Source organism: Fusarium falciforme, chromosome 4 (assembly GCF_026873545.1).
Source record: "Fusarium falciforme chromosome 4, complete sequence".
NCBI lineage: Eukaryota > Fungi > Ascomycota > Sordariomycetes > Hypocreales > Nectriaceae > Fusarium > Fusarium falciforme.
In genome coordinates this window covers 2,972,860-3,000,774 of record NC_070547.1, presented here as the reverse complement: position 1 = coordinate 3,000,774, position 27,915 = coordinate 2,972,860, and the positions used below count along the sequence as shown (strand labels likewise).

Below are 27,915 nucleotides of genomic sequence, written 5' to 3'. Positions count from 1 at the left end.
CAGCAGCAAGACTGTGGGTCTTTACACAGTGCTGCACTGCTTTTTACCCCTGTCGAACCTCGCTTCAAATTTTCAACCGGGTCACCTCCGATATGACCTCCTTTACTCTTTGACAAACCAGTTCGCCATGATGCGGACAGAGGCGAGCTCAGCAAGCTCTACTGCTCTCAATTCAGAGCCCATTATTCAAGACTTGCTTATCTCTCAACGGTAGGTTTGCTACACTTGCTTGCTACTTCAAGCCAACTGTTCAACCGTCTTTTGCCATTGCTCGATCAGCCCAGTCGCAACGACTGATCTTGAGCCGGATGCCCACACTCTGTGTAGGTATGAGACAAGAACAATCCAGCAACGTTTTTTGAGTACGGGGTCTTTAGTGTTTTCACCAAATGGAGACTTCCGTAATTTATCTGTTGTTACATCTCAAACATAATCCTGATGGATTGTCGCTGGACCCTCATAATTACCAGACTTGTGAAAGTCATATCATCCATGAAAGGGGTCATATTCCCTTCTAATTCCGCTTGAACGCCAACTGTGACAAATGCCAGTTCGTGAATGTCCATCGTAAGATCGTATACTCGTTAATACCAGTTTCGTCCGTCGGGGTTCGATTAGTCGATTACATATCCTCAAAAGGATCATACCCCTATAATGTCAGCTCAGGTTCAACGTGCTCTGCGTACATGATCTCACCTTGTCTTGCTTGAGCTGGCTCGCCAAAAGTTCTGCGAGACTAGCTCTGTCCGTCTCCAGGGCGAGATTGGTAGTCTTTGACTGAACATGGACCACTGCCACCTCCTTGAGACCTCGGAGGGCTAAAAGCTCATCCAACCCGAGAACATCGGTAATTCTGGCATGTCGGTAGGACAGGGGGAAGTATGTCTTCATCAGGTTGGAACGCTTGCTGAGATGTGCCAATGTCGACTTGGAAATATTGATGGTCAAACTGTCAAGCCTATCGCATTCGGCCAGCTTCTTGAAGCTCGTCGCAGACTTTGGCCCGCACCAGTGAACTTTGATATCTCGGACGTTTCTGACAAGCATGGGGTTGTTGGTGAGGTGGTGTTCGAGCTCGCAGCAGCAGCGGAAACGGACAGACTTTTTGCGAAGGAAGATACGGAAGAACTCGTTGTTCAGAGCAGGGCCAAGAAGAGATGGTAGCGCTTTCATTTGCGTGCTCTGGAAGGAGCCGTTTTCTCGCTCGAGCCTCGGACAATTGCAGGACACTCGTTTGGTGGCCGGTCTGATTCCCTTAGACTTGAAGACTGTGTCGACCATCAAGTCGATGATAGCTTCTCGAATCTCGGGCGGCAGCTTCATAAAGGGGAATCCGTCGATTGGCGGTGGTCGATCTGGAAGTCAACTATGGTCAGCGAGTTGCGCGAACTGCTGATCAGCAAGCACCTACCGGCGATCTCGAGAATCTCGGTGCACATTTCAATGATGTCAACGCATGTTTTGAGCTCTTGAGGATCCTTCTTGATCATGTTGGCGCACTTGGAAATGGTGGTGGCCACCGACTCTCGCCGCTTAGGGCTCAGGCGAACCATGCTCCCAAGCTCCCTCACGTCAATGATGCCCTCATGATACCTCTCCAAGCCCTGCAGAAGTGTTTGAATGTTCTTGGACAGGCCGTACCGCGTGTGCACGGACTTGGACTTGAGAGCGTACCAAGACTTGCTCGACATTGCGACGATAGAGGTGACGATGCTGCGCGACGTGGTTGGAGTGGAGGAGAGGAGAGGGCGCGCGCTGGTGCATGTTGAAGGTAAGGATGCCAAAGGTGGAAGCGGCGGCGTTGAAATGAAGATCGCCTGCTGCCTATTCCTGAGGCAGTCAATCAAGGCCGATTGTAAGAAGCATCTGGCTGAATCACGGCACGGCTGTGATGTAAACGGAAGTGACGTTCGAGAGCCGCATCCTCTGGTCACAGAGGGGCTGCCATCTTCTGTGCAGGTCCAGTCGGCAGAGGGGAGAGCATCAAAGCTTCAAAATTTAGAATTTCGGTCTTTCATGGCTTCCAAAATGCATTTTGGGCCACAGCTTGGGCATTTCCGTTTGAACGAGTAGGGCCAGCTCACCGTGCAGTGTAAACTGCATTTCTTTGTTGATTGGGTTCTGGGTCCCAGCTGAGGCTCACGGCAGACACGACAGGTTCGGCGACCAATGAATGAATGCTTATCTGATCAGAGCACGAGTGTGAGTGCCCAGCTAGAGGTGCACATCCAAGGCTATGCTGCATCGTTGCCTAGTTAAGGGTCTAGCATCAACCGCTCACTTGTAGACTTCATTTTAGACTTCACATAACATTGCAAACATCGTGTTCAAGATGGTAAATGCCTTTATCAAGGTCTATTCAATTTGAACGCCCTCATATCTGGTCTATGTTTTTGCCCAAACCATGACCGAAATGCTATGCAGAGAAAACCTCCCGATGCCAATCGCTAAATCCAAAAATGCAATTCGTGCCACTCTCTGTGGTGTTTCTGTGTCAATCATGCGGCTCGGTGGATGATGAGACACCGAGGCCGGGATAGGGGATTATTCATCGTCCCAGCGATGAAAGACAGCCAATGCGCACTGCTTTTGTTTGGCTGCCTTTTTTTGTAATTCATTGCCAAGGCATAGCTTGGACAGAAGAAAGTGATGTTGAAAAGAGTACCCGCTAAATGCGAGGCTGTCCCCGTGATCGTCAGTTGCTGTCCCTGTTTGGAACGGACGCTGATCTGGAGATGGAGTGTGTCACCCAATTGGTGAAAACCGTGAGGTGACATGGGGGTCAGTCCCAGTTGGGATCAAAGAAGATGAGCGAATTGACGGGCCCAATGTCGAAGATCAGCCCCAGTAGAATCACCGAAGTGAGCGGTGTGCGTGTGCCTTGCTGCGTTGCGTAGCGTTTGATGTCGTTGTGGGTGGCGGTCGTTGGAACGTGGTTCTAGAACTCTGGCGGTTCGCCCTATCGAGATCCGGCGTGCCCGGTTGCATCGCCCGCCCATCCATCAAGGCCGACCATGCCGGTTCAGGGAATCAGCTACGCTGACTTGACGGAAGAGGACGAAGATGATGAGGAACGGCCATCGCTGTCGCTGTCGCGGTCAAGAGAAAAGTCGACAACGCTAGGGGAGCGTGTGCAGCAGGGGCTGATGCCGATGAAATCCTCATCCTCAATCTGCTCGGGTCGGGAGGCGCCAAAGGTCCATTGAAAGTGAGAGAGCATCTCCTGGTGCTCGAGGTTCTGGGCCGTCATTGGCTTCTCGCTCGGGTGGACGATCTTCTTCTTGCCCTTGTTCTTTGGCTTGCGGGCCTTGATCTCCCGATTGTTGGACCCCCACGTCCAGCCACGGGAGAGCTTTTCTGCAAAGGACGACTTTGATGAGGACGACTTGTCGCTGGTCTGGCTGGATTTTGTGATGGTGGCAGTGATCTTTCCAGGAGTGTTGGCCTCAAGTTGGGAGCCGGAAGCGTCGGAACGCAGAGCACGGCGGAAGTGTTCTCGGATGGCCATTGTGGATGTAGATGTGAGTGTTGTTGTAAGTGGGATAGGTAGGCGAGAGTGGATGAAGGAGTGAGTGATTGTTTGTTGTTCTTGTTGTTGAAAGGGAATAGGCGTGTAAGTGTGTGGGGTGAATCGGTGGTTCAGTGCGGTAAGCAGGGAATTGACAAGCTTCTCAGCATGCAATGCAAACCAGCAGATGGAATGGGCGTTATCGAAATGCAAACGACGAGACAACGGGTGCAGCAGCCCGGACTTTTAAAGGGAATCCCAAGAGATAGAGAAAACCCCTCAACACGGGCGTTTCGGCGACAACCAGGGCATCCAAGTGGCCCCCCCGGCCGCGGCCTGGAAGCCTGGGCTGCGGAGGTGGACCCTGGGTTTCTCTAGGATCCTGGCATCCACGGTGCGTGGATGGAGGGATCGCGGGTACAAGAGGTACATTGGTCAACCCCCGTGTCGCTGGGTCCGTGGGACTCGTTCTCTGTGGGACAGCCGCAGAAATGCTGAAGCCTGAGAGGCGCGGGACGAGGATTTTCAGTGGAGACGCAGACGGTGGCAGAGTGGGAGGCGGAGGATGGCGGAGGTTTCGGCGGCGCATTACGGGGCTTGCCCGCGCAATGAGGTCAGCGCCGGCCAAAGCCAGCCAGAGCAACTATGGAGAAACCCTGCTGGTTGGGACCGGGGGAGTTGCAGCTGGTACACATTGGTACCTTTGGTCTCTCGCTCTTTGTTCGCTGCGAGCCTGCAACCCCTTGGCCTGTTTCTAGCAGCCAGGAGAAGCCTTGTCGCCACGCCACCCATCAGCCTCAAAGGGGCAGGCAGGATCAAGGAGGCGATGATGGTTTTTTTTAGCCGGTTGAGTACCTAGGTACGTACTGCACAGATAGGGATTTCTGTGGTTTTTTTTTTTTCTTCTCTGACAGGGGGTGCTGTATGGATGCCGACCCTGTCGCGGGATTCGTCTTGGAATAGGCATCCAGATTTGGCTTCCTTCCTGTCATCCATGCTTTCTTTACCCGAGCATGTCCGTAGGCGTTTCCAGAATGCATGCACGACGAAGCATGGCGCACCTCCTCTGCTGAAATGAAGGTTCCGCCTCGTGTATCAGCCGTTGACACGTCTCTGGGACGGTTGAGCAGCTGGTAGAAGAACTCTGCCGCCTCTGGACGCTCACAGCTAGCACAGCTGATGGTGTAACAATGGCCGTCTCTCGACATCCATTGATGACACCTTTCATAATTCCCCGGGAACGGGGTCGGCGACAGAGTCGAGAGTCCTCCTTGGTCCCGCAGATAACAGTATCCACCCGATGCTTGCCCCCTCTTCTTCATGGCTTCTCATCCACTTTGTCTGTTGGGGATTTCTTGGGGTTTGGCAAGACGAACGATATGGGGTGCTTGCACCGTAGGGGACGCGCTACTGTAGACTGACTGACTATTGGCAGCGTCATCGTGAAAAAGGTAACGCCGAGCTGGTTCCGTTGATCTCCCGGTTGCCACCCTCAAAGGAGAGAAAAGCGAAGAAAAAAATCGGACGCCTTCAAGGGTGTGGTGGGAAAAGTTAGCCATTCCGATTGACTGTTGCATCCATCCATTGAAACGCCCGGGGAGTCGCCTTGCGTGGTTGTGGCAATCAAAGTCAGCCCTGGAGCCGTGTAAATCTTTTGACGGGGGGACGGGTATTCGATCTCCGTTCGAAATGCCCGGCACAGCCGACGTCTGGGCCTGTTTTAGCCCGCGCTTGGGGTCTTCAGTCAGCCGCATTCTCAACAGCCGCCCAATCTCGAGCTGTTGCTGGTGTTCATCAGCTCGAGGCGGAATTTTTCAACGTCGTATCCCTTCTAGCTCGTCCTCTAGAATGTTCAACGTCTTTTGTTTCCGGCTCCCTCTTTGTCCTTTTCCTTCCGTCTCTGGCAACCACCACCTCCGGGCGTTCGGCAGACACCGGCCCGGCGCTTCTCAAGGTTTTTCCCAATCCTGTTGTCCCCGCCGTTGGTTCCCGTTCTCGTTGTCGTTTTGCCACCCGCACTCGGAGTCCTTGGCTGCACCATCTTTTGTTATTACTCTGTATGTATTCGGCCACTCCTTGGGAGGGAGGGCACACCGCGGAGACTGACGACGGGATCAAAACTGGGCGGACACGTGGAAAGCAATTTCAATCTTGCAGGTTGGCTTGATGCAACACATCGCTTAGTGCGCCCAGCCCAGGGCCCGACCCAATGCATCTGTGTCCAGTGGGACTTGGTCGGCAAATGCATCTTGGGGAACCCGTCAACCAGTCCGTGCAGCGCAGGGCAAGTGCATCGAGTGCAGTGACAGCAGCCAAGGCCCAATCCTGAGGTCTCGACCTGTCTCCTCGGAGGAAGTCCGACGTGGCGGCTTTACCCCGGTTTTTCACGGCGGTTGGGAAGAGGCGATCGTGAGTGCCCATTTTAGAATGATGTGAGTCGTCGCAGGTTAGTTATCTCCTCGGGGGTCCAAGGATGCCCTCGGTGTTCGGATAGTACGTGACCCCTCATCCAGTTCCAGTTCGCTACAGTTATCATGCATGACGTGAGCGTGGTTGTTTACCCTTCTCGGCGTGGGCTAGCCCGAGTGAGTATTCATCTCGTTGACGAGCTATCTGCGGGACTGATTGGGAGACTTGGAGATGAGAGGGGAGCCTGACTTGGCGGTGAATTGTCATGAGTGGGAACTACACCGTGGTCTAGTTATTTCATCCTGTTCTTGTGAGGTCGTAGAAACGGTCATGCACTTGCGTGGGCGTTGTTGCTTCGCCCAAGTGGCAGACCTGGGGTGTTGTCCTGACAGTCTAGCATCATCATCACTTTACTGCCCCTTGCATCTACCCCAGGTTGCATCGTCACGCGTGCTTACATGGCAGTGAACATCACGGGAAGGATGTCTCTCGTAATATCGATTCCTGGCGTTCGCTGACCCTGTTCTTCACAATTAACCGGTTCGAGGTGTCGCTACAGGGTAAGTCACCGGCCACGAAGCCTCCGGGCTCAGCCATCCCGAGACCCGTGAGAAACCAACCTGCCACTCCGCAAGGGGTCAGCCGCCTTGAGCCGTCAACCCAGCATGCTCGCTAGCCTCTCGACCAATACCAGGCTAGCACGCAAGCCCCAGAAGGACTCAATCAGGAACGGGGCTGATCACTCACGTCACCATCTATTGGCGGCCAGTGACGCATTCTGACGCTCATGCGCCGGCCTCTCTTCAGCTGCCACGCCTGCCTACGACGAGCCACGGTCGCGTGAGTTTTCCTTCGTCCACATGATGGCATCTACTTGACTCGAGCTCGAAACTCGCTGGCATAGAAGAATTATCCGCTCTCGTATCGTAACCCTGTCCCCGGGACATGAATCCAACACGGCCGTCTCTGCGATCTTGCAGATAGCGACGCGTAGCAACTGCTTGACCCGAAACTCCGTTGACGCCCCGCCCCCCCGGAGCCCGACAACCCCGGCTTGACATCCCAAGTTTCCAGCCTCGCAGAATTACATTCAACTCGACAAACCAAGTCAAGATCGTGGCCGCCACGGCCTCTCGGTTCTATCCACAATGACGTTGGCATCCGAAGCCACCCCCGACAGCGGCCGAGCTGCTTCTCCCTCGACGCGAACGCCTGTCGACGCCGGCAGCCACTCGCGGCATCAGTCGCTGGATCGACTTGCTGAAGGCTTCAATGAGCAATCACCTCTGCTGAGCAGCAACAGTAGCGCCGATGGAGATGCTCTTCTAGGGAGGAATGCGAACCGTGGCGATGAAGATGATGGACAGAGCACCAAGAGCATCTGGTACCTGATATTACTGACCATCAGTATTGGTGGTCTTCAGATCGCATGGTCCGTTGAGCTATCCAATGGATCACCATATCTGCTCTCTCTGGGACTTAGCAAGTCCTTGATGGCTCTGGTCTGGATCGCCGGCCCCTTGACTGGAACACTGGTTCAGCCCTATGTCGGCATGCTGAGCGACAACTGCCGGCTACCATGGGGCAAGAGGAAACCATTCATGGTGGGTGGTACTGTCGCTACCGTCGTTTCCCTCATGTTTCTTGCCTGGGCGAAAGAAATTGTTGCTGGCCTCCTTGGTATCTTTGGCGCGGACCCCGAGTCCCAAGGAGTAAAGATCACAACCATCGTTGTTGCTGTGATTGGAGTATATGTTCTCGACTTTGCTATCAACACCGTCCAGGCGGCCATCCGCGCTTTTATCGTCGACTGCGCACCCGCTCATCAGCAAGAGGCTGCCAATGCCATGGCTAGCCGGATCACGGGCTTTGGCAACATTGTGGGATATATTGCTGGGTACATCGATCTACCCAAACATATTGGCTTCCTTGGAAAGACGCAGTTCCAGGTCCTCTGCGCCATTGCGAGCGTTCTTCTCAGCTTGACCATCTTCGTCAGCACTGCCATCATCAAGGAGCGAGACCCTAGGCTCGAGGGACCACCCAAGAAGGACCGGCCCAACGTCATCTCGTTCTTCTTCACCATCTTCACGTCCATAAAGCGACTCCCGCTCCAGATCAAGAGGGTATGCGAGGTTCAGTTCTGCGCCTGGATCGGCTTCTTCCCGCTGCTGTTCTACACATCGTCGTACATCGGAGAGATCTACGTTGAACCATACCTCGAAGAGAATCCTCACATGACCCCGGCCGAGCTCGACAAGCTTTACGAACAGGCGACACGCATCGGCACCTTTGCACTTCTCGTGAACTCGATTGTGAGCCTGCTCACCAACGTCTTCCTCCCATTCTTCATTGCTCCAACGTACGACAGCCGGCCCATCACCGCCCCTGGAGAGTCAAGCGCCGCGAGTCTCTATGACGAAGATGACGAACGTCCCTCGTGGTTGAACAAACTGAGGATCCCCGGCTTCACGCTCAAACGGGCTTGGTTCTTGTCGCTTATTCTGTTTGCTGGATCCATGTTCTGCACCGTGTTTGTACGAACCGTCGCAGCGGCTACCACGTTGATCGGCCTTGTCGGCATCACGTGGGCGATGACACTGTGGGCTCCATGGGCCATCATCAGCGCCGAGATCAGCCGCCGAGATGCCATGATTCGTGCCCAGAAACTCCGGACACTTGCCCCTGGGACTAGCGGTGAAGCCTCGTCAGCGGCCGCTCGTAGCCCTTCGAACGACAGCTCAGCATCAAGCAACGATGCGGAAGAGGAAGAGGTGGATCAAGCGGGAGTCATCCTCGGCATCCACAACATGGCGATTGCAGCGCCCCAAATCATTGCGACAGTTGGCTCCAGTATCATCTTCAAGATCTGGCAGAAGCCACGTGGCACGCCAGGGGACCATAGCATCTCTATTGTGCTAGCTCTCGGTGGCGCCTGTGTGTTGGTGTCCTCGTTCTTCGTGGCCAAGATAAAGGATGACGCCTCGTTGCCTGCTGACGCCGTTCTCGAAGCCGAGCAGGGCCACGGTGGATTGGAGGACGCAACCCGACCGAGGCCGCTTTCAAGGCGGAAGTCTAGCTATGAGCAGCTTCCAAGGGCAAGCCAAGACCGAGCCACGTTGACGAGGAACAAGAGCTTTGGCGGAGCAGAGATGAGCTAGGTGACATTGAACTCTTGGATATTGGGCTGGCATGGAATCGGCGCTGGGTAAGGGGGCATGGGACAGCATTTTGGACCATCTTTTTTCATAAGAGTATTGGGTTGAGCGGTTTCACAAGGATCACCGCATTTCATATTTGTCGGTACTGGGGTTTGAATATCATGTAGGGCTATTTTGGAACACATCCATACACCTAGACGGTGATACAGCCTGGGCTTCGATTGCTATTCGATTTGTTCCAATTCTACCGTGTCTCACATAGCCAAAAGTCTGCCTGCATCTTTCCCATCTGACGCACTCCCCAAGACACAGTGAATTCTGTCACTCCTATGCTAATTCGCCGCATGGTTGGTAGCCTTGCTTCCGCAGAGACCGATGGAGGTTCTTGTTTCACCAGGTAGAGGGCCGAGAGTAGGGTCGATTGTGGTGAAGGGGACAAAGTGGAAGCACCATGAAGTGCCCTTCTCGTCGCAGTATTTGTAGTCGCACTTGATGGTGGTCGTCGTGGTGGTTATTGGCCCTGCATCTCCTGGGAGGGCGAGCGCTGTCGACGCAAAGAGTGGGATGAAGTAGTTGAGAGGATGCATCTCGTCGACTCGATGCTTTTCGATGCAGAAGATAGTGAAGTTTTTTTGTAATTGAAGGAGGTTGGCTGCTGATGAGCGGATGGTCTACGGCGGCGAGTGAGTCCTTTGTGGTTTATATCAGCGGGTGAATGAAGGCTTCTACGGCCCTTCTGTCACATTTGGTGAGATATCAAACGATCCGATAGGAGAGACTCATGATTGCTAATAGTGCAAGTGATTGGAGCTTATTTGCCCGATCAATAGACGACGACTTCTCTACCACATGGCCACGGTAACTGTATACTTGCAACAAAAGACAGCAAACATCAAGGGCAAACACTCGAGCGAGAAGGAGCCAAGGAATCGGTCGATGAATGCATGAGGCTCTTAGCCCTGAGGCAAGAAGCGAGGTAGGACAGTGTCGTGGAAAAATGCGAGTGAGTTACACTGCCGAGATGGCGGCCGAAGATGGAAGTAACGAGCCAACACTCGTCAATATTGGTTACATTATATGCAGGAGGATTGCTCCTATGATAAACGTGTGATAGACTTAGTTACTAACCAACTACCCACGTGCCAGTTTTACTCTGACTCTCTCACACTCTCTATGCTGCCAACATGCTGTTCCCAGCCTTCACCCACAACGTCATGATGAGCCCGATGCCCACGGTCCACACCGCGCTGCGCACCCAGCACAGCCGGCGGTCTGCCTGCAGCCAGACGTAGGCGAAGTTGTACGCCGCGCGGCAGGCGACGTAGCCGAAGCTCAGGGCGTTGAGGGCGGGAGCGCGCACCCCCGCGTGGTTGGCCGCCGCGACACCCGCGGCGAAGAAGCCGATGGTCTCGAAGCCGTTTTCCGTAGCGGCCTTGGCGCGGAGGATGAGCTGCTTCTTCTGGTGGGCGTGTTAGAGGGGATATAGGGGGAAAGAGAGAGAGAGAGAGAGAAACTTACGGTCTTGTCGAGCTTGTCGCTCTTTTCGACGTATTCTTTGTGGCAGCGTGGGTTGGCGTTGTCGTATGTTCCAGCTGAGATGCGAACGCCGTAGATGTGTGGGAAGGCGATGACGATGAACGCTGCTGGAACCTAGGGCGTGTAAGTGAGGGCATTCACAATATTAGCAGGGGTGGTGTACCGCAAAGAAGGAGTAGTTTTTGGAGAGGTCAAAGCCGAGGAAGGACTCCATCATGGGCAGAGTGATGTGCTTGTGATGTGTATTCGATGGCGATGTATTAGATGCTGAGAGATGAAGAGTTGTAAGTCAAAAACAAGAGCTTCACACTCGAATTTAAGCAAAGCAATCTAGATCTGAGCTCAAATTGTTGAGGATAGCAATATATCAAGACGTTGAAACGATGAGAGCTGATCTGGGAGAATTATCAAACTTGCCCGAAGAGATCAGGACCGGTTTAATAATCGTCGTTCTCATCGTCGGGCGTCTTTGTGTGTATGGGACCGGGGCCCGTGCCAAGCTTGGGGATATGCAGTCATGTTGGCTTGACATAACGGCCTCCGGTTCAGCTCGTCTCGGCGTCGGGTCACCGGTCGCCGGTCACCGGGTCATCGGGCGGTTGTTATGCATATTGATTATTGATAAAGAGACTGTATTTCATGGTGTGAATATGCTGATGTGACATGTTGAATCCTGTAGTTTGAAGCCTTCAGAGTCTTGAGTCTGCATAAATTGGATGTGCAAGAGATCACCAAGTATAACGCCCATAACCCACTCACGATGACATCCCCAACCACAGAACGAGGCTGACTAAGGTGGGGAGAACCTTCTCAACAACCTCTGACCATTTGGAGATTGCCTTCCCTTTACAGCCCCAAAATCACATCTTACGCTGAACAGGCCAGATCAGATTCACAGACCCAAGCGTTGGTTTTGAAGTGATTCGTGTTCGCCAAGTACTTTTGCGGGCTCATCGTGGTGACTCCCACAGCCACTGCAGTCAAGATTGCTAAAATATATGTACAGAGAAGATGACATAAAAGATGAAGAAGCCGGGACGGGACCGCGAGGTCTGCACCTTTGTCCGGGCTTGGATGACAAAAGAGAAAAAAATATCAGCCAAAATAACGCCTCCGTGATGGAATGGAAAGCCATCAACCACCTCTGGTCAAGTTCCTTTTTTTCTTTTCGGTTTATGGGGTATCTCAAGAGATGATGAAAAAAGAGAAAGAAAGAGATTGTAAAGGAACGCTCGTCAAGTGCGAGTGGTGGCTACTTAAGCGAGGAAGGGCTTGGCGATGACTGCGCGCTTGGTAGAGTTGCCATGGTAGCCGTCGCCATTGCCGCCGCCGTTGCCGTATCCGTTGTTGAACACCTTGATGCTGTTGACGAGCCAGTAGGCCTCCTGGAAGTCGGCCGGGTTGGAAGCGACGTAGTCCTCGCAGGCGCCCAGGGCCGATGTCTCGGGGTTGTTGTTCCAGACCTCGGGGGCGCCGGCCCAGTCACCGCAGAAGGTGGTGTCGAAGATGAGGTTGTGGTCCTTGAAGTGCTGGTCGATGTTACAGCCCTGGCCGCCGTTGAACTTGGCCAGGGGAGGGCCCCAGGACGAGGGGTTGGGGCAGTCAGACTGGATATCGGAGGGGATGCGGTCGCGGTGGAAGAACCAGACGGCGATGTAGTCGGATGTCCACTCGGTGGCATAGACGCCGCCACCGATAGCATTGAAGCCATCACCGTAGTTCTGGTTGTCGGAAGTCGACTGGCCGCAGCCCTCATTGCCGTTACCGGCGTTGCAATTCTGCTTGTTGAGGGTAGTGCCCTGGGCGGTGCCGTCGTTGGTGATGGAGCAGCCAGGACCGGTGTGAAGGGTGATGGCGTTCTGGGTTTGAGTGTTTACACCTTCGAGGATATCGATCTCGCCCGAGGTGGGCCACTCAGGACCAAACATCCAAAAGGCAGGCCAGACGCCGGGGATGCTGCCGGGCATGTGGGCAATGTCGGCGAGGAAGAGGCCGTGGGTGAAGGACTGTTGCGAGGTGACGCGGACAGACTTGCGACCGTTCTGAGGGTTCTGGGTGTGGTAGTCGACGCCCATGTAGATGGCGCCCTCGACGAAGCCGGCGAGGCCCTCTGCATTGGCCGTGTTGGCATCGACGTACTCGACAAAGCCGTGGGTGGGATCCTCCTCGTTGAAGAAGTCAAAGGCAGTGAAGAAGTTGGAAGCGTCGTATGTGGTGCTGAGGGTGTACTGAGCGTTGACGGCGCCCTGGAAGAGGGCCGCGAGGCCAAAGGCGACGGTAGAGGTACGCATTGTCTTTGTGTTGGCGTAGTCGTCGATCGAAGATAGGGTATCTGATCAGGGGTTCCGAAGAGCAGAGTTGAAGTCTTTGCTGAGCTGAAAGATTGCTGAGAAGGTGAAGCCAGTCACTTTTCTTGCAATTTGAAGTTCGAGTTTCGTCGTGATCGTCTCGTTGAGTTGAGAAAGAGTGGATGTGACGAAGTTTAAAAGAGCACACCGGACAGAAAGTCGTTGTGTTTTTGGAACTCTTTTGGGATCTCGAGATTTGGCAATTGATTTCCCGAATGGGTTGAATGATCTCCTGAATGAGGGTAGGAAGGGTGAGGTGGCAGCTGATATACAATGCAAAGCTATTGTCTACAATGACCGAATGAGGAAAGCACCCGAAGCGGATGAATATGCGGGCTGGAGCCAAGGTGAGGGAGGCTTGTATTGTCAGTGACAAGGAGGCAAATATCAGGCACTGCCAAGTGGGAGCCAAGCAAGTCTCTAATCAATAGAGAGGGAGGGCCAAGATTTGAAGAGTAAAAAAAGAGAGTGGGCAGTAAAATAAAACGGCGAGCCAGCTACCGAAAGGATTGAACGGCGAGATGACGAATGCAGAAGGCAAGAATAGAGAGAGAGAGTAAAAATGAGTGGATGGACAAGAAAGAAAGAGAGTCCGTGTTAGACACCAAGGTCTCGAGAGTACCAGACACTGAAGACGGAAGTGAGAAAGAGAAGGAGAGAGGGTGGAGAGGTCATGATAGCCTCACGAGGGAATGCGGGCGAGGTTATATGTCTCTGATGGACATCTCTACGGAGTACAACTGACTCTTGCAACCAAAAGCATCTAATCCTGGCCAGATGTCACTTGGTCTAGCCCCCCTTTGCTTCTGTCAGTCTGCAAACCCTCCGAAACAGTCAAGCCCAGGCCCAGTACCCATGATCCCGTCATATACGTAGACCAGCGAATCAGCTCCCCCTCAAGCAGTCCCTGATGCCGCTGGTTCGGGCGGCCGTTCGATGGTGGCTCGTCAGCGCGAGGCCGTCTCCTCAACCGCCGCGCCATGCAATCGACGGCCGTGGCCAATCACGCGCCGAGGCAGGGGGTTGGAAGAGCCTACTACGGCAGGTAGCACCCGGCCCCTGAGTTCGGGCTTCTGCTCTCAGCGTGCCTGGCACTGACTGGCAGGAGGCTCAGTGAAGCTTGGCTTCCGAGGAGGCGCCATGATTGGTCAGGATGGCCTCTCTCAAACGTGGCCCAGGGGGTTTACTGCGGCAGGGGGCTCGAAAGATCACTGAAGATGCCCTGGAAAGGGGATGGCCTGCCCCTCTGGGACCCGCTGGGGAGCCCTCCCGCTGGGCGCTTCCGGATCATTGTGGCCGAAACGCACTCAAGTCCAGCTGATGTTTGAAACACGACGAAAACGAAACAAGCGGTTTTTTTCATATTGCATTCTTTTTGCATTGTGTCTTTTTCTTTGTATGCTAGTAAAGGAGTAAAAAGAGAACAACAAGGTGAATCCCGTCTTCTCTACCGTCAATTCAATGCTATAACCCTCATCCTCTACTCGATTTCAGGTGAATGATACCTAGATCGTCAGATCATCTCCCCATGGAGCCAACCCCAGTCTTCCTTCGGGATCCCTCAGGCTGCGGCGCTTCCAGATAGATTAAAAACATCAACTCTGTTCTATTAACCGCGCGCCATCGTTCATCCATCACCCGCATGCGTAAGGCCGAGCAAGGTCCCGAGGCCTGCCCCATATGTTCAAGCAAGAAAAAAAAAACTGTTGCCAAGCTTCTTACAGTGAAGCCATCGTGGTGGATCGAATACCCCATCCGGGCTGGATCATTCCTCACCAGAGACATTTTCCCTTGTTTCCTTGCCTGGACGACTCACTTGACGCGCGTTTCTCAAGAGGCAAACAGAGACAAACCTTATCGCCACCGAAAAAAAAAGGATCGCTCATAAATCCAAGTGGATGGATGACTATCCATGATTGTTTCCACCTTGACCGCTCTGAAACGCAGACAGACGTAAGGCAGGGCAGACATACAGAATACACCTCCTTGCTTACTTGCTTACCTACTTGGGCCTCAACTTCAATCTGTCTTGTACTGAACCTCTCTGCCACGTCCTTTCCCCCTTCATCCATGACACCACCCGCAAACTCTCCCCCGTTTCAAACATATTGATCCTCTCCCCAAACTCCCGGACCATCCGCCAGATGACAAGCGTTGAAGCCTCGTCTATCAAACCCGTGTGCCGGGATCCGGGGTTGTGGATCACTGTTCCCGAGCGAATCCTCTTCCAAGTTGGGTTGATGATCGCCATCCTTCAATGAGGTGGGACTCGGGCAGTATCTGAGATTGGAGGCACAGCTGCTCATGGGCGGTTGTCGTTTCTTGTCCTTCCTTCACATGCTTACGTAGCCTACTGTCGATACGCGCCGTGTATCAACTTGATCCTCCTCTTGTAGCATCTTGCTCCTCGTCCAGGCCCTATCGACCGCCATCCTGCTCAAAGTCTCTCACAGAGGATCTCGTCCGAGACGAACCAAGGATTCACTTCATCAATTCGATTCATGACAATCCAAATTCTCATCCAAACATTTCATCTTGGCCTAAACAGGTAATGCGAGTGGTGTCCCCCCCATCCTATGCATCCACATGAAACCACACGCATGAAACTGCAGCATCCCCCCTGAACCCCTCTTCATATGTGGAAAGGACCTGTTCGTCCCATCCATCTCGAAACAAGATCCGATAAAGTGAAATGTGATCCCTCTGTTTCTCTCTTCATGTAGGAAATCTTCAACTCAAAAAGCCTCAAGGGTCTGAACCCCTTGCCAACCCTTCTTTCTTCTCTTTCTAAAATGCCTTGTCTAAAGGGGTATATGCAGCCAACGAAAAAAACAAATCATGTACAAACATCAACATAGTCCCAACACGTAGCGATTTCGTCGCCGTCATCCTCCGTATATCATATCATGTCGACAGGTTGACAAGGAACACCCGAATCATCCCCATCACATCATCCTTGACGCTCATCAACCTCTCCTTTACAGCTTCACCTTCTGACCGGTGAGCTTAAACCACAGCACCGCTATCAAGTCCTCCTTGAACCGTTCCCACGGGTTGCGGTTGAGCCAGTAGCTGAATTCGCGGTAGTAGTACATCTCGCCCCAGCAGTCGCGGCCCCATTCACAACCGGCCATGTTGACCATGAAGTCCCGCTCCGTCTCCACGTAGTGGATGTGCGGATCCTTGGGGCCGCCCTCGGGGTTGCACGCTCCCGGCGGGAAACTGTTAATCTTGCGCTGCGGGAGGAACGCCATGTGCTTACGCACCCACGGCTGCGTGCGGTAGAGCTGGTCGAGGGCATCCTGCTCCTTGTGTGCCCACTCCATATGCTTCTGCTCGTATGTCACTGGATCCCACCACACATCCAGGAGTCGATCAGTCCAGGCGCTCCGGCGAACGAAAAAGGATCCCAGGTTAAAACCTGCGCAGTCTTGCGACATGATAAAGTTGACCGAGTTGCCTTTTCCATCACCCACGGGGCTCAACGAGTCCTTGTCGAGATACGTCTCGGTGAAGGGATGCGAGAAGTTGCGGGGGTTGTAGTAGTTGACGTCGCGCTCCACGTTCTTCTCGATATCGTTGAAGATGTGGTCTTGCAGTGACACAGAGGGCTCCATGATGAATGTGTTCAGGTCAAGCCACCACACCCTATCCAAGTCAGTCAGCTTCCCAATTCCGTATATATCGCTGGCAGGGGAAATCTCACCATTCGGCCTTGGGGTATTTCCTCAGAGTTGACCGGATAAAGTCAACCTTCTCCCAGCTCTCCCGCCACTCGTGCGCATACTTCTTCTTGGTGCTCATGTCGACGATTTCCAGGTCGTAGCCCCATCGGTTCACGTATTTTCGCTTGTTCCGCACGCTGTCTCGCTCAATGGCCCATTCTCGAGCGCCCTTCCACTCCATGACGCCGCCTCCAACGTTTGCGCCCAGGATGATAACGAATTTGTTGCCGCCGCCGCCGATTGATGATCTTCGCCAGTAGTAAACAAGGGCTGTGGCACATGTTAGCAATCGCATATTGCGTAAATCGGTGACAAGTGGGAGCTTACGAGTTGTGTAGAAAATGGTGTAGCAGAGGATCAGCACCAGGATGAACAGCAGGCACATCTTAAGCTTCCTTCCCATGCGCCCAAAGATGGACCGTATCCTGCCGACCAGAGGGACCCTTTGAATCCATCGCCGACCTCGACCGAGCTTCTCCTTGTCTGCGTATTGGCGGGAATTGAATCGCGGAAGGGTACTCGATAGACGGCGTATATGTCTGGAGAAGAAACCTTTGTTCTGGGTCGAGAAGGACGGGTATGTGCTGGGGTTGTAATGCTTCATCTTGGCGGATTCCCACATTACAGGGCCGGCGCTCACGTTTGCGGGACTCGATCTGCCGCTGTTTAGGGTCAAGCCTGGACTTGACCAGCCACCACCGGGAACGGGTGAAGGGCTGCGCGAGAGGGTCATGGAAGGCCCTGGGGTATCTGGAGGGAGGCGGGCTCAGCGATTAGCCCGCGCGAACAAGGTCACTTGTGGGTGTGGCCCATGAGAACTGCAGTAGAGGGAGGATATTTACGCAAGGAAAAGAGGGAAACGGCAAGAGGAAACCGAAGAAGAAGGGAAGGGTGCAGTGTCTGGATTCGCCAATGTGAGTTGCACCACCTTGATCAAGAATAGACCTAGGGCGGCTGGGGGCGGGGAGGACGGCAATAAAAAGAGACAGGCAGCACAAGGAAAGACAGTGAATGGGGAGGACAGCGAGGCCCGGAAACAGAGGCAGGGAACAATCGCCAAGAGGGCTCAAGGTATGAACAGTGAGACATTGGGTGGGCAAGGCCGAGAACGTAAAGTACTCACCTGGAACCGGAGAGAGAGGAGTGTTACGGGGCTGTTGAGCCTGGTGAGTATCGATAGACAGCAGGCTTGGGCGCTGCTGCTGATGCTGCTCGTGTAGGATATGGCTGACCGAGGAACGTTGACGAGTATGATGGGCGCGGGGGGGGCGGTCGCTAAAGGAGCTCGAAGAGCCACCGGTAAGTCGTGGAGGAGCCAGCTTGAGCAACGTCGCAGATAGCGACGTAGTAGAAAGCCCGATGGCTGCTTATGCCGCGGTGAGGTGAGGTTGCAAGCACCCGCTAGAGATACCCTAGCCTCTTCGGTAGGTCGTGTAGATGCAGACAGGCGGGGCTGAGGTGCGTGCAGGCGCAGGTGCAGATGGATGGATGGCCGAAATGTTACTCGAGCCTCGCAGGAACGAAAGCTTGCTTCGAGAACGCAACCGGCGCCACCTGAGATCCGACTTCCACCTTGGCAAGGGAGGCTGGATGAGAGCCCACAGCGATCAATCAACCAACCAACAGAGGCTCGAGAGCCAAGAATAAACTGCTCAGCACAGCTTCAGCCTTAAGACGTGGCGCAGAGTCCCCGGAGTGGATGGTATGGATAATCGGGATCGGAAAAGGATACGAAGAATCGAGAGAGTTTTTTTTTTTCTGACAGGTAAGCCGGCGGCGTGTGGATGGATGACGGATGATGGAATCAGCCGTTGCGATAGCGTATCTTTGGTCGATAACCCAGCCTTCCAATTCTGTTCTCAACCTGGAAGTGACCGACGTACGGTGCGAAGTCGCGAGGTAGTGCGAGCCGAGTCCGGTCCGTCGATCGATTGATGGATGCGAAACTCGTCGCGAATGTGATGCGACAGCGGGAGCAACAGTGCGATCGAGGCTTCTATCGTTGCTATGCGACACGATGCAATACGAGTATCGAGCAATCAGATGGGCGTGTGTCTCGTAGGCGAGGGAGTGTATGTGTGTGAGATCGTATCGTGTTGCCCCGTGATGGATGTTCCCCTCAGTACAGCTGCCAGTGGTGGTGGCGTCGATACGAGAAGGTTGTTTGTTGTCAGAACAAAACGGAGAAGGGAAGAAAAGGTGGGATGAGGGAAAATGGAATGAGCTGAATTGGCCACATTAATCAGAGAAACACACCAAGACTATAGTAGACACGATGCAACCCAAGGCTGAGCCTCCCCTTTCCTGTCAGGATCGAACCCGCCGTCGGTCAGTAAGGGGAAAGGCTCGAGCCGCCAAATCAAATTGATGCTGGTAGGGATTCGCCAGTAAGGGCCAGGTCATGGAGGATAGACGCAGATGCAGCGCAGCAAGCCAAGCAATTCGCTATGCTGCACTTGGTTTGAGGGGGACCCTCTTTTGGGCAATCGTCAAGGAGAAATGTCCAGACAAGGAATCTATCAGATGACGGACCCTTTGAGATTCCCACCATCCCATCTCATGTGCTACCGAGATCCATGCAACATAAAGCCAACCTGCCGAATCGACAACTGCTCAAGTATTTGTTGGACGTTCCGAGATGACAAGCTGCAGCCAGCCTCTTGCATCTTGTATAACCCGCAGACAGCTTCAAATGTCACGCCAGACCCAATGGTGGCCGGTCATCTCCTGCATGTGTCTTGGCAACGCCCAAGGTGTCCTCTTTCGCCTCTTTTTTTTTTTCTTCTTCTTTAATTTTTCGCTCTCTGCGCTAGAAATTACGTCAGAGTCATTTACCAAGAGACCCATGAACCTCAACCTGTAACATGCAAGATGAGGGGAATCTTCAAGCCTCGAATCACGACCCCGGGAAAGAACTTGATGCCTGTCTTGACGCGCACGTATTCCCGTGATTGCTGGTGACTGCGCCATCGCTCGGGGAGTTTGCTCAGCCGTCAAAGGACTCCTCATCATGAAACCCTCTCCATTCTTTGTGCTCTTGTCCTCTGTCATTCCTGTGCCCGCAATGGTCATGACGGACCCCCACATCCGTCTGTTGATTCACTTTCAGGTCGCTCAATTTCACTTGTTCAGGGGTTCACCCGCTAAAAAAGATATCAAGGGTTGCTCCGTACTACACTCTCTGGAACACTTAAAGAAAAATCGACAATGTCGAATTTTTCACACGCTGGCTCTCAGTATCAGCGCCACAACTGGTGTTATGGCCCTGTGTGTAACTTGATATTATGCCGGCTGACAGAAGCCTCATTCAGGCACATCTTTCACGCAGTGGATGGATCCTTGGCGACCCGTATTGCTGACTGTTCCTAACAGGGTTGCATCAACTCACTGATGGTCCAAGCCTAGCCCTGTCGTTGGCACCCGTCATCTCTGCCCGAATCTCCAATGAACGCCCGCTTGGCTGTCATTCTTGCTACCTTTCCTATCTTGACCAAGTGGAAGAAGGACCCTGAAGTTGCGTCAACGGATGTGTGTGTGTCACGTGGTTGCCAGATAATCACTTCTACTCACCTGGCCAGCCAACACCCGGTTTCATTGTTGCGAGGACATCTCGGTTCAGTCTGGCAACTTCATGTCATTCTAAAAGTCGTTTCTGGGCGGCCTCTCACTACACAACGTCGAAACCGGAGGCCGAGAAGCCGATTTTAAGATGAAGCACTCGGCCACTGGGTCTCGACCTTTCTGGCCAGCGCTGCGCCCTAGGGTAGGCTTGGCAGCAACACCAGCCAGGCCAGTTCTGCAACCTGCTCGACGCAAAGAAGCCCACGAGAATCCTTAAGGAATCTCGACTTGCGTGTCAGGAGATTTTGTGAGTCGAGCGAGCGTGTCAGTCATCTCCAAGTAAACCTCTACTACGCTGTGTTGAGGAAGGAACCTCTGTTTGTCATGTGATGCTGAACCACATCCATCCACCTCCTACCGTCAACTTCATCTAAAACAAAATCACACTCACTACGAGATCTGCCTGACTTCCGAGATTCAAAATGTCTTCACTCCAACGGGGCATTGACTGTGGCTTGCAGTATGCAGAGATTCGTGTCGGAATTCGTCAAAGACTCACGGCGAATTGGCCAAGCGGCCGCATTCAAATACTACTACACCTGCATACAGGCAGGAGAAATGATCCTCCAGCACTCACCTGACGCCTACGACCTACCTACCAGGGACTGCCAACAGATCAACGGCTGCCGGATGGGAGCATCCGGATCCGAATCATCGCGACATGCACCAATCGAGCTCTCGTCTGCAACACCATCAGAGACATTCCTCCTCCGTTTGATGAGCAATCTCCCCTGGTCCCTGTCTCTCGCACTCTGGTTCGGCGTTGGATGCTGGGGATGCGGTCGCCAATCCGTCGACCCGCGACAAGCATCCAATCACGCACAGCATACGTCGGCGCTTAGTCCTGGCCAATCACAGCCCCGAACCCCAGAAGCTGGGCGGCTATTCCACACATCTGGTTGCGCCAGCTCATTCAACCCCCCGCCTATGAGCCGTTGTTTAACGTCTGGGTTTCAAGAGGCTTTATTTAGCCATGTTGCGAATCGATGCAAGTCTCTTGGCCTAGCCCAATCAAGAGGGCTTGCGCCCTTGGTCCTGCCCATTTCTGGCGGGTCTTCTGTCCCAGGCCGACAGTCCAGCATGCAGTGGCGGGCGGTGGTGGTATCGGCCGCATCCTCACATTCGCCCAACTTCCCTATTCACGTAGCGTTGCCCATTGTTTTTCTTTAGAATCTGACCTTTGACCTTTTCCTTCTTTCTCACTGCTCATTGTCAGTCTTTTGGCCACGGGCAAACTATTCCCTTTTCATCTATTTCCTTGGTCAAGTTCCTTTCCTTTGTTCTGAACAATACCTCACTGATTGTCTGTCACCCCCCTCATTGATCTGTTCGGGATATCCATTCTTTGTTGATCGTTCTGTCTGCATCATCTGTCTCGTTTTGCGCCACGACTTACCGTTAGACCGACCGCGTTGTTGACGTTCTTTTACAACAAAACACTTGATCATTGTCAACGCTCGAGAGCCAGTCTTGCATGTTTGATGACCCGTTGCTGCTCCCTTTCTTTCCTTCTTCGACTCTCTTTCCTCTCTATTTCCATCTAATACACTTCGATATCACACCATGAACTATTCCGCACAGCCTCAACTCCCACCTTGCCCTCCTCCCTATACAGCAGCCCAACCGCGAGTACAGGAGGACTGGGAAGACTGGGAGGACGATGACCACGCCGCGCCAACCCATACCGGCGAGCAGGCCTCGACCGACTTCACCCCGGCGCATCGCGTATCATCTCGAACTTCCAAGCTTTACGGACAACGGTCATCGAGAGTCTCCGCTGCTAGAGCCATACGAGTCAAGTCTCGACAACGCCAGAAGGCCCAAAATGCTAAGGCAGGTATCAAGCTCATTACGGACATGTCTACTTTCCGACGCCAGACCAACTTCGGCCATACCAGGCACACACCAGTGGGCCGTACTGGGAGGTTCGTCGATGCTGCTGCCCTGAGGGCTCTGGAAGGAGAGCCAAACTCGGCTTCAGTAGGAAACTGGAACTGGTTCAAGAGGGGCAAGGATCAAAGCCCAGCGACCGCCTCGCCCCAACTACTATCGGCCCAGTCAGGACGAACTTTGGATCAAAAGCTCTCACCAGATGACCGACCCATCGTGATTGGCATTTCTCTTTCGTCTGAAGAGGCGAATGGTTCCGTGGGAGGCTACAATACTTCGCCGACCCCTATCGAGACTCCTCACCCCGAACCTCCTCAGCAACAACCAGCGCCTGGCCACCTCGCTGCTCCTGCCCCTACTTCCAAGCCATTGCCGACTGCTGCCCAACAAAAGTCCGTATGGTCGCCTGATACTCCCGATACTGCCTCATCGTTCAGCACGATCCGCTATGCTTCGAGCATCTATTCGCAATTCCCAGTCCCACCCGATAGCGACGCTCCTCCAGTACCAGCGGTTCCAGAAAACTTCAAGAAGGCACAAAACAATCGGCATGTTAGCATCGACATGGGCGGTAACGCTCCTGAGGAATCGGATAGCGGTACCCCCTGTACCCTCTTTGAAGAGGATGGAACCTCAAGCCCACAGAAACAGTTGAAGGCCAAGTCACCAGGGGTGACACCTGACAGCGCTGGTTCAAAGACTCGCGGGTGGTGGGATCATCATGTTGTCACTCCCTTCATGGACAAGAGACTCACCTTCACGACCGCTTTGAAGCAGACCTTTGAATCACCCAAAGATAGTCGCATTGACGAGTGGTGGAATAAGGTTGAGGACAAGCCCCAGCCGAAACAAACCCAAAACCCGAATTCGAACCCAAACCTGTACCTCACGCCGAACCTGCTACTTGGTCCATTCCAGACACCCATCGTCAAGGAGCCTATACCACGTCGAACGCCCTCCCCTCGTATCGAAAGCATAGCCGAGTCTTCTTCTGGCCCTTCAACCGCTCGGTCATCTCCAGTCCCCAACGCAACCTCGAGCATTGTGAAGCCGCGGATTGTCATCACGTCAGAGGTTATCTCTGAGCAGCCACCCCCATACTCGCCTCCGCCAAAGAAGACTGAAGGCACGCCGATCAAGTACGCAGCTGTACTGCCACCTGGACATGCTCTTCAGACCCAGTTCCCACCATCCCCCGGACCCACGTCTCCTGGGCCCATGTCTCCCGGTCTTGCCTCAACCATGTCTTCTCAAAGGGGTACTCGTTTGCAAGAAGTCCCATTGACGCCTGCTCCTCGCGAGAACATCCGGGACAATATTCGACTCTCGCAGATGCCGCTCCCAACACGGCCAATTGGAACCTTTGTACCCCAAGAACACTCGCTCGCTGATGGGGGGGAAATGACCAAGGTTGAGCGTACACGACGTCGACACGAGAAGGAAGAGGTGGTAGCCCGACGCTTGGGTGGCTTCTGGAGGGGTAGAGGATGTATCCCCAATGAGGGCTGCTTTGGCCGAACTGGTCGGGAGGGACGCAAACGTCGACGAGTCTGGATGATTGTGGTTGGAGTCGTCATTGCTCTGATGATTCTGGCCATCACACTGGGAGTCGTTTTGAGCCGCCCCCACCACAAGAAGGAACTCCCCTCGATTTGGGTCAACCTGACAGATTTCCCTCCTATGCCCACAGGAGGTCTGACGGTGGTTGGACCAGACAACGTTTTGGCCAAGCCTGGCTGCACTGAGCCCTTGACCATGTGGAGCTGTGCTCTCCCCAAGGAGCAGCACAAGTCGGTTGCCCCTTACAAGCCTACCCAGCCGACCATCATGATGCAGATCCAGTGGGACAACAGTACACGCAATGAGTGGAAGGTTCCTAACGGAGAACCCCCTTCACTCAAGCACCGCCGAAGTATGGGGATCGCGGCGCGTGCGAGCAGCTTGATCCGAGAGCGACAGACATCCGACTTTGAACCCAGCCCTGACCAGCCAAACTTTCAGGAGATGTGGTTCTTGGGTAACACGACTGACGATATCAAATCGAAGGAGAAGGCAGGTGAAGCAACGCCTTTCTACATCAGTCTGGTAGATTCCATTGAGACGGAGGAGACCAAGGAGCTGGTTAAGCGTGATAGCTCGCCGGAAGTCAAGGTCAACCTGACCGACGCTCTCCCGCCGCCTGAGCTAGATGAAGACGGCAAACCCAAGCCAGCTGTGTTGCTGCCAAAGCCTGTGCAGCAACCGGTGCGGCTCTACGACCGTGGTCTCCCCACGGAGCACTACGGGTTCTACACGTACTTCAAGCGAACCATCTACCTGAAATCGGTAACGGTTCTCAACAACACTGATGAGGGTGACATTCCATTGGATGAGGATGGCGGCTGCGGGGAAACTGAGGCCGATTTCCTCACCACTTGGAGCGAGACACGGCTGCTGGTTCAAATCTGGACACGCAAACTCGCAAGCAACACATCGTCGCTACTCGAGCCTAAGGGCATGGGTAGCATTGATGGTTCCAAGGAGCTGATCCGACCAGGAACAATGCCGTACCCGGTGACGGTGACTATGGATACCCACGGCGGAGATCGGGGGAAGAAGTTTGTGTGGGCGTGGCCGATTAACAACCGGCAGCAGGTAGATGAGGGCAATCCTAAGTTGCTGGCCAACAACATTGCCTACGGTGGAACATGGATCAACAAGCGATCAGACGGAGACGAGAAGTTTGGCGGATTCGACGGCGGGACCGGAGGATGCAAATGCCAATGGGTAAACTGGGTGTGAAAAATACAGTGCAGTACTTAATCTGATTAATGGGAGCATGTAGCGGATGCATTGGACGGGGCGCCTGGGTAAAACGGAGCTTCTAGGATCCTTGATTGGTTTATAAAACATCTAGATTGAATCCATAAACTGTGATTTCAAGTTGTTTATGTGAGTGTGGTTCTTGAATGCTCCGGCCCCCACACCGGAGAGTGGGGCCGTCCGGTTCCGCCATCTGCCGTAAACTAAAAATTGCCGACCGGCGTCGCTTTCAAAAGCTTCAACCGAAACCCACCATCCGCCATCCCGCTCGTGCTCCGTCGATGCACTCCCTCCTACAATGCAGCCGCCGGCGCCTCCCCATCGTCGCCGCCATCCAGCGCCGTAGCCGCTCCCTCGTGACGCTCGCCATCGAGACGTCCTGCGACGACACTGGAGTCGCCATCCTCCGGCACACGCCCAAGTCGACCGAGCTCCTCTTCAACGAGCGCATATCGTCCGACAACCGCGCCTTCAAGGGAATACACCCCCTGGTCGCCGTAAAGGGCCACAGCTCTGCGCTGGCACCCCTCGTCCGCCGTGCCCTCGACGCTCTGCCTGACGATGTCGGTGATGGAAGGCATTGCACTGCGCCCGGCGGCGCTCGCAAGCAGATCCCGGACTTTGTCTCGGTGACGCGCGGGCCTGGGATGCGCTCCAACTTGGGGATTGGGCTGGATATGGCAAAGGGACTTGCCGTTGCTTGGGGTGTGCCGCTGGTGGGAGTTCACCACATGCAGGCTCACGCCTTGACACCCCGCCTGGCGAGAGCGTTGGGCATGAGTATGGGAGAGAAGCAGACAGAGGAGGGGACCAGATCCGGACCAGAGTTTCCCTTTCTGTCTCTCCTCGTCTCTGGAGGACACACACAACTCGTCTACTCGTCCGGCCTCACAGACCACGCTATCCTCGCCACGAGCGGTGATATTGCCGTCGGGAACCTGCTCGACCAGACAGCCCGTGACATCCTCCCCGCGGATGTTTTTGACTCGAGCGATCATGTCATGTACGGTCGTCTCCTCGAGGCCTTTGCCTTCCCACCAGGCGAGGACATGGAATCTGCTTACGAGTCTGTCTTTACACCGCCGGCCTCGCGGGCTGCTGAGATGGAGCCTCCCCCCTCAGGATACGACTGGGTTGTGCCGACACCGTTCAGGCAGAGCCGTAAGCTCGCCTTTTCCTTTAGCAGTATCTACACGCACGTGCACAATATTGCTACGGAATCAGGCTCATCTATGTCTGTGGTTGAGCGCCAGACACTGGCACAACACACCATGATGGCGGCCTTTACACACCTCGCAGGTCGGCTATGCGTAGCCTTGGAGGATAGGCCAGAGCTGTGTGAGGCAAAGACACTCGTCGTGGCCGGCGGCGTGGCGAGTAATCGCTTCCTCATGCACGTTCTTCGCCGGATGCTGGCAGTTCGTGGGTTTGGACATTTGCAGATCGTAGCACCACCTGTTGAGCTCTGCACCGACAACGCCGCCATGATTGCGTGGACGGGCATGGAGATGTTTCAGGCCGGCTGGGAGTCTGAGGTGAATATCACGGGGATTGGAAAGTGGCCTATGGACCCGGAGCATGGGGAGGGCATATTAGGTGTTGACGGTTGGGTGAGACGAGAGTCATGATATAAATCTTCATGTGAGCATGAGCCGTGTGCTCGCCCTGTATACTATTGTAATTCACAAAGACATCACGAGCAGGCGTTGGAATCTAGATGAACCTTTCACAACAGAAAGCCTTTGTTGTACATATTACGCGGCCCATCTGGAGCTTTATACCCTCAGCTGTACCGGTACAAGAACCAACCCTCCTCTATCATCCACGTCCCTCTAATGTCCCGTCTATTCCAGCTCGCTCGTCACGTTGGTGAACTCGCCCTTCTCCAGCTTGGTCTTCCAGAAGATGGGGTTGGTGTCGTTGAAGCCGTGCTTGACCCAGCCCTCCTCCTTGACGTGGTACAGGTTGATGAAGCCACCAGAGTAGGCGTCTCGGTGGGTGGCGGCCAGGATACTTCGCTTGCCGAGCTCGAGGGCCTCCTCATCCGTCAGGTCGTAGCGGTACTCGGCGTCGAGCACACCGTAGGCAAAGGTCTGACCGGAACCGACACAGAAGAGGTTGCCGGCGAGGCGGGTGCCGTCGCTGTCGACGTAGTAGAGGGCGGGTCCCTCCTCCTTGGTGACACCGGCGCACATGGTGCCCATGCTGAGGCCCATGCCCTTGTAGCTGTAGACGAGGTTGGCGAGGATCTTGCTGGCGGCGGCCACGCTGATGCGGCGCTTGTGTCGGAGCTCGTGCAGGCGGCACTGCATGCCCAGCCAGGCGAGCCAGTACTGGCAGTCGGCGGCGCCACCGGCCATGGTGCCCAGGAGGACGCTGTTGATCTCAATCACCTTCTTGACAGTCTGCGAGGCGATCCAGTTGCCGGCCGTGGCTCGCGAGTCGGTAGCGACGATGATGCCGCCCTGGAAGCGGAAAGCCAGGGTCGTGGTTCCGTGGGCGATCTTGATGGGGCAGTCGGGGTTGGATCGGTCATCGGTGGCAGCTCGGAGCCATGATGAGGGCTGGAGATTTGAGTTAGCAATTTTTTAGATTAGGGAGAGGTTTTGGAGCTCTCAGAGGAGGGTTAATGGCGAACCTGAGCAACGGGAGGCATGGCAAACTTGATGGAGAGGTCGGCCATGGGATTCACCAGCTCGTCCTGGTCCTCAAAGGGCTCATTCTGCTGGTACGCCGGCCGGCTGTATTTTGCGACAAGAGAGTCCATATTTGCTGTGATGAAGTGACGGCAAGTCTACAAAGGTCGTGGCGGCTCGTCGATGACGATGTTGATGCCCTGGAACTGGCTGGCGATGAGGATCGCTTGCCGAGTAGAGAGCTCTTGGGAGTGTCTAGGAGACAAGATTCGAGAGTCG

At 54.2% G+C, this 27,915-nt stretch overlaps 8 protein-coding genes and 1 pseudogene across 9 annotated transcripts, besides 1 other annotated feature; 3 read left to right on the top strand and 6 right to left on the bottom strand.

Annotated features, from left to right (window-relative positions):
- Positions 1-622: 622 nt before the first annotated feature.
- On the bottom strand, positions 623-1,829 carry NCS54_00566000 (annotated as a pseudogene). Its single transcript has 3 exons — positions 1,412-1,829; positions 697-1,355; positions 623-649 (listed from the first exon to the last, which is right to left on the bottom strand).
- Positions 623-1,829: a sequence feature.
- A 1,205-nt stretch (positions 1,830-3,034) lies between these two features.
- Positions 3,035-3,721, bottom strand: NCS54_00565900 (Hypothetical protein; the record flags this gene model as incomplete). Its single annotated transcript, XM_053151154.1, has 1 exon — positions 3,035-3,721. The coding sequence occupies exon 1, from the start codon at positions 3,506-3,508 to the stop codon at positions 3,035-3,037; it is 474 nt and encodes a 157-aa protein (XP_053007129.1). The 5' UTR covers positions 3,509-3,721.
- Positions 3,722-7,065: 3,344 nt separating this feature from the next.
- Positions 7,066-9,078, top strand: NCS54_00565800 (Hypothetical protein; the record flags this gene model as incomplete). The annotated part of the gene is made up of 1 exon (XM_053151153.1): positions 7,066-9,078. One exon carries the CDS (start codon positions 7,066-7,068, stop codon positions 9,076-9,078), a length of 2,013 nt encoding a protein of 670 aa, XP_053007128.1.
- A 332-nt stretch (positions 9,079-9,410) lies between these two features.
- Positions 9,411-10,828, bottom strand: NCS54_00565700 (Hypothetical protein; the record flags this gene model as incomplete). Its single annotated transcript, XM_053151152.1, has 4 exons — positions 9,411-9,749; positions 10,334-10,537; positions 10,597-10,728; positions 10,778-10,828. The coding sequence occupies 4 exons, from the start codon at positions 10,826-10,828 to the stop codon at positions 9,411-9,413; spliced, it is 726 nt and encodes a 241-aa protein (XP_053007127.1).
- Positions 10,829-11,870: 1,042 nt separating this feature from the next.
- On the bottom strand, positions 11,871-12,905 carry NCS54_00565600 (GH16 domain-containing protein; the record flags this gene model as incomplete). The annotated part of the gene is made up of 1 exon (XM_053151151.1): positions 11,871-12,905. The coding sequence occupies one exon, from the start codon at positions 12,903-12,905 to the stop codon at positions 11,871-11,873; it is 1,035 nt and encodes a 344-aa protein (XP_053007126.1).
- A 3,035-nt stretch (positions 12,906-15,940) lies between these two features.
- On the bottom strand, positions 15,941-18,012 carry NCS54_00565500 (Hypothetical protein; the record flags this gene model as incomplete). Its single annotated transcript, XM_053151150.1, has 3 exons — positions 17,015-18,012; positions 16,669-16,957; positions 15,941-16,610 (listed from the first exon to the last, which is right to left on the bottom strand). The coding sequence occupies exons 1-3, from the start codon at positions 17,418-17,420 to the stop codon at positions 15,941-15,943; spliced, it is 1,365 nt and encodes a 454-aa protein (XP_053007125.1). The 5' UTR covers positions 17,421-18,012.
- Positions 18,013-21,871: 3,859 nt separating this feature from the next.
- On the top strand, positions 21,872-24,979 carry NCS54_00565400 (TRNA N6-adenosine threonylcarbamoyltransferase, mitochondrial; the record flags this gene model as incomplete). Its single annotated transcript, XM_053151149.1, has 1 exon — positions 21,872-24,979. The coding sequence occupies one exon, from the start codon at positions 21,872-21,874 to the stop codon at positions 24,977-24,979; it is 3,108 nt and encodes a 1,035-aa protein (XP_053007124.1).
- Positions 24,980-25,242: 263 nt separating this feature from the next.
- Positions 25,243-26,628, top strand: NCS54_00565300 (TRNA N6-adenosine threonylcarbamoyltransferase, mitochondrial; the record flags this gene model as incomplete). The annotated part of the gene is made up of 1 exon (XM_053151148.1): positions 25,243-26,628. Exon 1 carries the CDS (start codon positions 25,282-25,284, stop codon positions 26,626-26,628), a length of 1,347 nt encoding a protein of 448 aa, XP_053007123.1. The 5' UTR covers positions 25,243-25,281.
- Positions 26,629-26,844: 216 nt separating this feature from the next.
- Positions 26,845-27,767, bottom strand: NCS54_00565200 (Proteasome subunit beta; the record flags this gene model as incomplete). Its single annotated transcript, XM_053151147.1, has 2 exons — positions 26,845-27,564; positions 27,639-27,767. The coding sequence occupies 2 exons, from the start codon at positions 27,765-27,767 to the stop codon at positions 26,845-26,847; spliced, it is 849 nt and encodes a 282-aa protein (XP_053007122.1).
- Positions 27,768-27,915: the final 148 nt, after the last annotated feature.